This window comes from Ptychodera flava, chromosome 5, assembly GCF_041260155.1.
Source record: "Ptychodera flava strain L36383 chromosome 5, AS_Pfla_20210202, whole genome shotgun sequence".
Classification (NCBI taxonomy): Eukaryota; Metazoa; Hemichordata; class Enteropneusta; family Ptychoderidae; genus Ptychodera; species Ptychodera flava.
Genome location: NC_091932.1, coordinates 47,807,535 through 47,818,912, shown reverse-complemented (window position 1 = coordinate 47,818,912; position 11,378 = coordinate 47,807,535). Strand labels below are relative to the sequence as shown.

Sequence of the window (11,378 nt, the reverse complement as noted above, 5' to 3'; positions counted from 1 at the left end):
TCTCCAAATCGTCTCGTAAATGCGGCAAGAGTTCTAGTGCATTTTGAAGCCAGCAGCCAGGTACATCAAAATTAGTGATAAAATCTACCACACTAAAGTGATATGACATTAAAACAAATCCAATAATCCTAATGGTACGAGGTAATAAAATTATCAGGTCGCATAAACACAAATATTTACAATTTCAGGACGGACCATCTTGAACCAGGTGTCGTCTTGAAAAGGTTTCCTCTTGCAATATTGTATTGCATGTAATCAATATTTGGTAATTCATCAGCCAGTAATATTTTAGAAAACAATCTGTTTCTGCCTCGGAGGTCTTTGGATGGTTTTTCTGTACAAATCATCACCAACATGTAAAATTCAATCTAGGTCTTCAGATGTCAGTGTGTCATCTCTATTTTAGATATATGTAGGTAAGCAAGGGCATTACATATGCACTGTATACCTTGTGATTCTTTGCTAAAGATGTTACTGCCTTGGTGGATTCTACCTTGCACAACACTATTTATTCTGTAACTTTCCTAGTTTAAAGTCTGCCGTTATTTATGACATACAGTATATATACTGATTTTCATTACTGTTTTGGAGCCTGTAGCATCAGACATGTACATCTGTTTTAAGGCCCTGGTAACCAAATTTAATGCATCAAACTAGGGCTTTCTGAAAAAAAAGTGTCATTTTTCCTGTCTTCCGTTTGGTATTTGAATTAGATTACATCAAAGTCTACAACCAAGGCAACCCCTAGGAATATGCATACTAAGTATCAAAATAATTCAATACACGGTTTCAGAGATGATTCTTTGACCAAAAATGGGAAAAAATTGCCCCCCCCCCAATACAAATATGAAAATTTCACCATAGGTGAACAAACCTGAGTAAAGAAAACCCTAGGATCATGCATACCAAGTTTCAAATCAGCTGAACGAGTAGTTTTAGAGAAGAAGACTTTATTGTCTGGGAAAAATTTTCCCCAAAAGTATACAAAAATGAAAATTTCACCACAATTTGAACAAATCTAACTAAATCACCTAAAGAAACCTTCTTACAAATTTTCAACCAAATCTGGCCTGTAATTACAGAACTTTAGCAATTTGAAGGATTTTACGTTTTTTTAACTCATATGCATATTTTTGACAATTTTTTTTAAAAAACATTTTCATTAATGAATTCACATCTCAACTCCTTGGTGCAGCTGAAAACCTAATACTAAGACGGTTGGTGCTGTGGTTTTTGAGTTTTGTATGTAGACATACATACATAATCACATACATACAGATGCAAACCACTTACCATGTAGCTCTCTATGTGGACTTGTTCCGACTGAGTTAGTATATAAATATCAAAACAATAAATTGAAGGGATAAACTTCAGCAGACTGTCCTGCTAAGTGGTAGGCTGTTGCATACATCAATGGGTGAACGTTCCAGCCAGTAACTGCTGCCCACAAAAACCAAGCGACTGGGGGCCAGTCTACTCTCTATGGTATATATGCATATACCTAACATGAGCCAAAAATAGAACCCAATTGCACGCAATGACTCCGTGAACTAAGGGGTTAGCGCCCTCAACAATAGACATTTGATGCCTTTGTTTTCATTGTAGACGTGCAGATTACTACTGAGGGGTTTCATGGAAATCGTTTCCTCGAGATGTTTGAGGGAAAGTTTTTGTTGAGTCATGACAGTTCACAAAAAGAGTGAGGTTAAAAAGGGTGCCCTGCACCATCTGCAACAAAATCTCTTTCCATGCGTGCAACAGATATCAATATACACAGATTGCATGTAAATATGGTTATCACTCATTGTCCATGTAAAAGTGAGAACCTCAGAATCACAGTTATTTATTGGTTACAAGTCTGCTCTGCGCTACGTGGCCAATAGACGAGTGTATATGCACCTCAAATGAGCAGCATATGGGGCAGAGTGGACTACAGCCAACAAGTAACTGTGCTCAGAATGTATGTAATCTAAATCGTTGGTATTACACTACAATGAAGCAGTAATCATTTGATGAGATTCCACCGATGACCAAGTAAGAAAGTCTTTCAACAAGAAAATTTGACCTGAACTATCTCAACATTGTCCTTGAAGATATCAGCATTCATTTGCGAAAGATTGTGAACTGGGGAACAATCATAGAAATATGCAACAAAATTTTGCCTAATTTCATTGACTGTTCTATTTGATTGCTGATTACAATACAGGTGTTCATGATTCTAAAAATGTAACCATCGAGGTAGGAGCGAGAATTCATCCATTTCTGTATGAAGACCGCCACAATGATTGCGAATGATGGCTTGACATGTGAATTATAGTTGAGGAGTCTTTGTTGGTATTTGCAGACCCTAAAGAACATTTGTCAGGCACCGTCAACTGATAAATTCAGTCAATTTTATGAAATCATAATAAAACGTCGATTTTATATATTTTTGACCTTGACATTATTTGGGGGGGAAATTGAAGCTGTTTATAGCCGAATTCTTCAGAAAACCGCATACCTACAATCTGCTCTTACATAGACCTGTCACATATGTCGGGTACATAGTCATTATTATTGAACATTTCTATCAACATTAAATAAGTCTTGATACACCATAACAAAATGTACATGTATGTAAAGTACAATTCCTGTTTGTCGTTACACAAAGTGAAGTAAATCTTGAATGATCTTGTCATTGCAATCACGATGAAAAAAATACATTTATTCAGTATTGTTACTATTGTGCTTTCATAATGATAGATTTTTATTATTACCTGATTAAATTAAATTTACTTTCTTTCCAAACGGAGTGATAGATGCCAAATGTCTTGTCATTTTTCTGTGATTACCTTACAGAACAAGAATAGATACTGCTGAGCCATGCAAAACTAAAAAGTTTTGTTAAAATAATGCTTTCCCCTTTCAAATGAAAAAATCTGAAAAAGGCCTAGATTATAAGACAGGTTGATTTTCATACAGTATGAGTCAAATCTTCAAAATGTCTCAACTGCTCACAGGTTGACCCTTGTACTAAAAGACGAGCAAAATTCACCTGTAAGAATAACATGATATTACATAGAGACTAAAGACTCTCATTGCACTGCCATGGCATTTCTCCAAGACAATAGGATCCGTGAATTCTCTGACCTATAATCATCCATATAAGAGGGCACTAGGCTTAAAATTTTGAAGGGAAGTTTTATTCCATCATTGATAAAATGTTTCAAGCTATGCTTTCAAACTTTACCGCTCTAAAAACATACACATGAGATTGTACTAATGTCCATGGAGGCCAAACCATAAGATGTTATTGGCCTTTCTTTTGGATGTGTACACTGCATGTCATATACATCACCTAAGCAGAATGACAAACACAATTTTTGCTTTCCTGAAAGAGTGATATCATTTGAAACAACAGCAAATTCGAAAGTTCATACACTTGAGTCACTGTCACATACATGGACAGATGCTTTTGCTGTCACACAGGTTTAGTGTGCAATTAGGGTAACTTTTTCAGGGCAGACTTCAGCTTGAAAGGCACAGTTTGCGCAATCGTGCAGTTGAGAGAAAACATTGTCAAATGCAAATGGCAAATGGGATTGTTCGAAATTACTTCTGAAATCAAACGGCAACCACAGGAATCTACTCACACTCCTAGTGGACTTGGCTCCCAATGGGATATGATTGTAAAGAAAATGCTATTAAGATTATCAACATTGGGTAAAATCCTGTATTCAGTACATTGAGACTAATAATTATTTAAACAACCATATATGACCAATGATATATATCTCTGCTAATGTACCGTATAAGCCCCTCCAGTGCGGTTTTGTCTTATATTTTGTTTTTGTCTTATACAAGTCCCTTGTCACAAGATGCACAAATAAAGAAATCTAAATAGTTGCGATGATACAATGGAGATGATTGGTCAGGCAGAGTTTGTCAGAAGAAATCAAATGTAGAGTCTGAAGATACTATTTGCTTGGGCCGTGTTCCAGGATAATTTCACAACCATGAATATATGAAAGTCAATGTTGTGGACGGTGATCAATACAATGAGTATACATGGTTTTGTTCCAGTATTTTCACCAATAAAAATCTAGTGTCAATAATCTCTATCCAATAGACGTAGATGCTGATATGTTTTACTTCAATGGTCAATTACATCTCTGTTCATCCTTCAAAGTTGTGAGGTGGAACTCCTTTCACTCCAAGATTAGTCACTTTGAACACCGAACCCGCCAGAGGTTCTTGTTGTAATTGTTCCTCTGTAAAGTATTGATGTGTTGATGTGATGTACAGTTCATCATAGTCAGGCCCACCGAAGCAACACGAAGTCGGACATGACACAGGTAACTCTAGGAGCTTTAGTATGTCACCTGTAAGAAATAATTCAAATCAAATAGTTTGACCTTAACACAGAGGAGATATATATCTTTGGTGTCTTTCAATTGTACTAATAACGTCAGCATATGTTGTTACCATATTTGATGCATACAACCACAGACTGTAGAAAAAGATCAGGGTCCATAATATGACCACTGGTCACCAAATATTTCATTAGGCGAATTTTTCAAGAAATGGCCTTTCTGTTATTTCACTAAATTTTCTATGTTGAAGAAATTACATTGATCTGGAAATCCTATTGCATTGTGATGACTGAACAGAATGATCTTTAAACTCTTTTACCGCAATGGTTTGGTCCAAACTAAATGGTGATTCTGGACCTGTTTGCAGGGTGTTTGGGTATATACCGTACGTTAAGAAGAACATGATGTTAGTTATTTCAACCAAAAGATATTCGTGTAGATTACCGGTATTTGTCTGAACCCATAGAAAGCACTATACTTGTCAAAAATATTTTTCTATCATATATGTGTGAGTGTACATAGCAGAGAGAGAGAGAGAGAGAGAGGGAGAATAATGTGTAATATTGTACCCATACATTATCAATTTTGTGGTTTAGTGATCCGTTACAAGATTAAAACTTCTCGTATTTTTTTTCCAAACTTCTCGTACTCATGACAAATTTGTTCCCATTCATGAAGAAAGATGACATATTGCTGCATGAACAGAGATCCATTCTTTATGATAGATCATACATTCATCTCATACTCTTTGATCAGCAAATTTCTTGATCAATCTAGTCTGCCTACTGATTTCCAACAGTGCGCCCTCTCAGCCCATTGGACCAAGTCATTGACTCTAGAATGTTCTCGTGGACTCAAGATAATTGTATAGCTGTAGATGTTGAGTCAACAAAATTTGACGAAATTTCTCAGTTCACGAGAAGAGTTCAGAAATCTTTCAAGTCAACAAGCACACTGGTATACCAAGATTACATCTTAGTGAATGCTTCACAGCTTTATTCAAATTGCTCACCTGTTTGGGGATCAACTCTGACTACGCTTGTACCAAAATACAATGCAATCCACAGTTTACCTTCTTCATCAATACACATACCATCTGCATATCCTTTGTTTTCAGGCACTTTAAATATCGACCTGCGATTACCTGTATGGAATTGAATTACAGTTGGTTTAAAAAGAAGTTTCAATGGCTTAAACTTGATACTTTTATATTGGAAAAAAACAAACAGAAAAATTATATATATCTGATTGTTGCCAATCAAGATATTTTACAGGATACCTTAAATATTTTGACAACCATATCAAGCGCTTCCCTTAATCATCAAAGTATAGCGCAGGAATTTATATATTTAGCATGGGAAAAACACAGTGATCTGAAAAGAATAGTTTGTGGCCATTACTAATTGATGTTTGGAATCATAATCTGTTACCATAAACATTACTTTCAAATCAGACTTGTTATGAACTCTGAAAATATTTGCCGATTAGCTAAATCAATATTGAATTCAGCTTTTATGATCAAGGTTTTCCTAAGTAGTGATAGCATGGATAGGGACTTTAGTTCAATCCATGTCACCTTGCTGTGAATATTCTGTGACATTTTCTAAATCCTTCAAGGTAAATATTGGTGGCTGAATGGGCCACAGACATGCAGATTCGGTGGTCAAAATGAGATTGTTTTCAGATTTAAAAAGTGCATCGATTTCAAACCCTGTTCTCCCTTTTAATATGAAGATTACAGTATTCCACTGACTCAACAAATCAAAATTTGAAAATGACCACCATCAACACAACTTATCTTCAGAAGTTCAAGTTGAATCAAAGACTCTACACAGACAGTTAACTAGACACTTACTTATTCGGCCACCTTCTAAATCAAAGTCAAAGGCATCAACTTGTTTGGTGACAGTATCAATGTAGTACATCGTTCTATTATCGGAAGACCAAGCCATGCCATTGGAAATACCAATTTTACTCAGGTGACAGATAACATTACAATCTTTATCAAGTGAATACAAGGTTCCAAGCTCTGGCTCTACTTTGGTGGGAACTTTCTCTGGACCCATGGTGCCTGAAATAAAAGACAATACAGTGAGAAGATCAAAGCACAATTACCAGTTTTTAAATTGATATGCAATTATGGAGAGTCTTTATGTTTTGGAGGAAATTTAGTAGGTCCAAATTAACTAAAAAAATCCCTATATTTAATATTAGCTATTAATTCAAGAAGCCCTTATGAGTCTTAACACTTTCACCACAATGGTTTGGCCCAAATATTATTGTTTTCTGTGATAAAGGAGGACCTCTATACAAGGGAATGGGGTGAAAGGGTTAATACATGAACTGAAAGGCTGTGATAGAATGCTGTTTGAGAATATGAAACAACCTACTATGTTCCATAGATCCCACTGTTGTTAAAACCATGTACAGTACAGTATCTTGTTATCTTTCAAGTAAATTAGTTCACCATCAACAACTAATGAACTTATCTCTTTTTTTTTCAAGTAGATACAGTTGTACCTATAAAACAGCAAATCTGTACCCAAATAAAACAGACTTGGTCAACTTTATATTTTTCACAGAACTTTGAATGCCAAATTACACATTTTAGACTTTACCTGCAATTTCTGTACTGCCCCTACGTTTTCACCACATTTTGGCCTAATCCCATGGTTTTAAATCACAGGAGTGGACTTACGTACATGGAAACGGGAGATCAAAGGGTAAAATAAAGGTTTTCCTTTCAACAACTCACCTGCCCAATATCTGCCCATTGCATCACACTTTCCATCATTCATTCTTGTTTCAGGATTATGTCTATCAACTTTGGCAAGTGACTTCAGCTCTCCACTTTCAAAATCAAGAGTTGCATATTCTTGGTCCACTGTCACAGCAAGTCCTCCTTGTTTCCTACCTACCACAGATGTCACGGTCTTCACTGAAACAAAACATAAAGTGAAGTAAACCATTAGCAAATTTGTTTCAAAAGTATGCTGTGCACAGCGCTGGGCATGTTTGCTTACTAAATTTGTGTCTTGCTCTGGCTTTTAATTGCCTGTATTCTCAACAAACTGTTGTAGCCAAGTTTCATCTTTGGCGTTTGATGTCTATGATTTGCCCTCTGCAAAAGACAATGGTCCAGTCCTGGGAGCTGAATTTCCATATAACATTGGTTACTCAATTTAAAAAAATGCTTTCTCCATTTTAAATGCTAAAATTATAGACAAAATTAATTTTAAACTCAGAAAGGAAAATGTTAATATAATAGAATCTGAATGCATTGACCACCTCTGATTTAAGGCAGGTGTATTTCCTCACAATTTGCTCCACATAGCACTCACCTTATGGCTGGTGTTGTTGCACTATACCCTAATCTCAATGGACCAGCCTGCAGCAAGGGTTATTGCTTAATTGACTACACAGTTTTGTCAATACCTATGTAGTGCTGCCTAACCAGCTGGTCCAATTGCTTGAATCTCATGTAGAGCAATTGTCATTGCAGTGAACTGGTACAATAAATGCATAAAAGGAACTGTATTTTTAATTCTTGTCTGTGATAACTTGCCTACAGCAGGTAATTTTCAAAGAATCTTTTATATAATCAGATACAAAGCAGGTTATATTGTACTCATAGTTATATGGATAAAGTGTTTAAGCATTGTCAAACCCACAATTTGTTTAAATAATGACAACAGTTTACTGGGAGTGAAATCTTAATTTTCATCAAGAGATAAGTACTCTAGTAAACCCAGAATGAGTATTATTCACAAATTGTTGATCAATGTATGGAAATATAAACTTTGTTAATCAATGGTGAAATTCATCACAGGAATGCGTTTACCGTTTTGTAACATGACCTTCTTGTGTTCATCAGTGGTTCGATTCCATTGGTGTACAACAGGTGTCTTGATATCGATGAAGTATAAGCACTGAGATTTTTCATCCCAGTGAGGACCTTCCAACAGCTCACCGACTCTCTGCAGTACCACAGATACTGACATCTTGACTGTTGTGACTGTGTGGATAGGTAAGTGGAATGTTCTGTTATGGTTTAATATTCCAATGGTCCAGATTATTGAATTATAATAAGAATTGTACATTGAAGTTAGAATGTCCTCGGGCACAGCTATTTGATTCTGTTGGGGTGGTGGCAACTTGGAAAGTCTTGATATAATAATGATGAAAAGAACGGGATTTGTTGATAATAGGAGAGTGGGCAGCTCTTTTTGTGAGTCCAAGAGGGGCAGTGGGAAAGTTATAATTTTCTAATGGAGGGAGGACCATAGGGTGTATTCCATGGGGGGGGGGGGGGGGGTTAATGATATGGAGGACCATAGGATGTATTCTGTGGGGTGGAGGTGGACAATGATAGGGTCAGCAGGATAATTTTAAAAACTGAGCTGAAGGAGAGTTTCAAACAGCTTTCACTTTCCTCTCTAAATTTTGATTTTAGTTCAAAATATCCACAAATAGTATAAATATACTTACAAATAAGCCACCTGTTGTGTGTGACACTCTTATAAAACGCTCTCATGAAATGGACTAGTAAAAGCTGCCTCTGTACACTGGATCATTGATATTACCATATTTTAATACTGGTTCTCAAGAGCACCACCATGCAAAAAATGCATTAACCATCGGATAGACCATTCGATTTGGGAGGGGTGATCAGAATGCTATGCTGCAATGCTTTTCCCACTCAAAAATGTGACGTCATTTTTTTTGCAAAGCATGCATTTGCTAAAATTTACAAAATTTATTGTCCAACATTCATGTGGACATTTTTTTCCAAAATCAGTACGAATGAAAAAGAAATTTAGCAATTTCTTGTGATGCAGATGTTTTCCTCTCTGCTTTTGACAATACCCTCCTTAAATCTAATGGTCTAACCCCTTTATAATATGCCTGAAAATTGAAATAGGCTGTAAAATTATTATGCAAGTACTGCAGTGTACCAAACACTTGAGGACAGTCAGTTATCAGCAATGCTTGTAGTAAAAACATATTAATGCCATTGGACTGGAAAACAACCCATTTTTGTGTTACTCTGGTGAAGCTGTAAAATGAGATCTATTCTTCAGTGGAGATCATTTGAACAAATGTTTTATACACGTATACTCCCAGCAGTGGATAAAATAATTAAATGGTTATGTTGCTATTTTGACAGCTCTCATCAACAAACCAGCTAACTATAATTACAATGAGATAAAAGAAAGTTTTTAGTTGTGAAGTGAAAATTACTGGTGCCCAACAGAGAGATGAATCGAGTGCCTGTGGTCTTAAGAATACCAAGACTACATCGTAATGCTGGCTTTTTGGTGATACCTGCTTTGCTTCATGGCAAAATGTGATAATAACTTGCCTACAAACCAACGTTGCTAGCAAGTATTGACAAGCAAATTGCCTCCTACAGGCTGTATGAATGAGTAAATTGTTATGCTAGAAAGCTTACTGTTGTAATTATTAGTCACAACTGTTGGTGGTGAATGGGTTATGTTATGTTACAACAGCTGAGGTTGACACGGTTCAACTTGATCACAGTCCCAGAATACAACTACAACAACAGTCTAGACTATAGGCAAGGTCACAAACTGTAACCTTTGTCTGATCATCACATACGAGTAGTGATCGAGTTTGACAAAAAAAACATGAGTCCACTTTCAAGATATATCAGTATTTTCTCAGCAAAAGTTTCTTGAGGCCATCCCTCCCATCCCAAAAAACCTAAAATCAGTTTGCGGTTTATATGGCAATATGCCAATGAAAACATAATTTGTAATCTTATCGAAAAACAGTTGAAGGTCAGGAGAAGCCTTAGAAAAGTCTTTCCTGTTACAGTGTTAGGTTACCCTTCTGACATTTGGTGGAATGACTGAGCCCTTGTTAGATTTTAAATATCATTACGTCATGTGCAGTGTCTGTATGGTTGATATATGAACAAAGTGGCATCAGTTTGTTGCTCTGTCTCTCCTTCTACCTCCATGGTTAAAAGCAAGCACACATGACGATTGCATTGGATCCCTGCAAATCCCTGTATGAACAGTTCTGTACATATATATCCACATATATTTAAAGTGAAAGTCTTTGAAAATCTACGAAGAAGCACAAAGCGAATCAGTTTACAGACAACTATATTTGAGTCAAGCTCGCGTGGGGCATTCATGAGCCTGGGGTTGTTTGATGCATGGAGTACTACCTCCATGTTTGATGCGATTCGATAATAATTGACTTCAGATTCCGAACGGTATTCGCCCACAGTACGGGCTCGGGAAAAGTTCAATCGTTTCCTAGCTTCAGACGAGTGGTTGAAAGTACTGGGAAAGTCATATCATGGTGGTAGACTCGGGTATATTTCAGGTGGCGGTGGACATAACACGTACCTTACTGCAACACCATCCAACTGAGGATTATCGCTCTGTGAGTTTGGCGTCTTCCAAAACGATGAGGTAAAACCACGGTCCTAGAAAGGGGCGTTTTTGTGTACCAGAAATTCATGAACTCGCATAAACAACAATCATCCACTATGCAAACCAGACACAATTAACGCAACCTGACCGGCCAAAGTATACTCCAGGAAGAATTCGTGATCGTGTAACGTTTCTAGGCCACGTTTGTCCAGCTGACGGCAGCTTTTGGCTGTGCCAGCAGTGCGAGGTCATATCGGGTCATGGGTCATTATGAGGTCACGCTCGCTATGATACTGCCCCCAGGAGGACGATTCGTGCACCATAACAGATGTGGTATAGTACAGGGAGAGGATCACTTCATCTTGGGAAGGGGTGGTCAGAAGGAAGATTAAGATAAGCAGAATTATTCATTTTTTAATTCAAGTTCACCATGCGAACGTATTTCAAGATTTCTCGCATTTTTCTTTTTTGCTTTGTAAATATTTCAGCAATGCCCGAAATGTTTTCTTTATTTTACCTCAATCACTCTCAAGTTATAATATAGCTGGATCCATAACAACTCACACAGAGGGCGCTGCCACCATGCACCACCTGTAAAATATCCATGGGAAGCTGAGGG

General features: G+C 36.9%; 1 protein-coding gene across 1 annotated transcript; it reads right to left on the bottom strand.

Moving 5' to 3' along the window:
- Positions 1–2,722: 2,722 nt before the first annotated feature.
- LOC139134155 (regucalcin-like) lies at positions 2,723–11,028 on the bottom strand. The gene is made up of 6 exons (XM_070701077.1): positions 10,733–11,028; positions 8,194–8,367; positions 7,108–7,290; positions 6,208–6,423; positions 5,365–5,496; positions 2,723–4,361 (listed from the first exon to the last, which is right to left on the bottom strand). Exons 2-6 carry the CDS (start codon positions 8,351–8,353, stop codon positions 4,156–4,158), a joined length of 897 nt encoding a protein of 298 aa, XP_070557178.1. The 5' UTR covers positions 8,354–8,367; positions 10,733–11,028; the 3' UTR covers positions 2,723–4,155.
- Between the last annotated feature and the right edge of the window lie 350 nt (positions 11,029–11,378).

Bases quoted from the DNA above. Each gene is read 5' to 3' on its own strand.
- LOC139134155 (XM_070701077.1), bottom strand. From the start codon at position 8,353: ATGTCAGTATCTGTGGTACTGCAGAGAGTCGGTGAGCTGTTGGAAGGT. The intron at 6,424-7,107 runs GTGAGTTGTTGA...CTTTTATTTCAG, and splicing joins AATGGGCAGATATTGGGCAG to GCACCATGGGTCCAGAGAAA. The intron at 5,497-6,207 runs GTAAGTGTCTAG...AATTCCATACAG, and splicing joins TTTAGAAGGTGGCCGAATAA to GTAATCGCAGGTCGATATTT.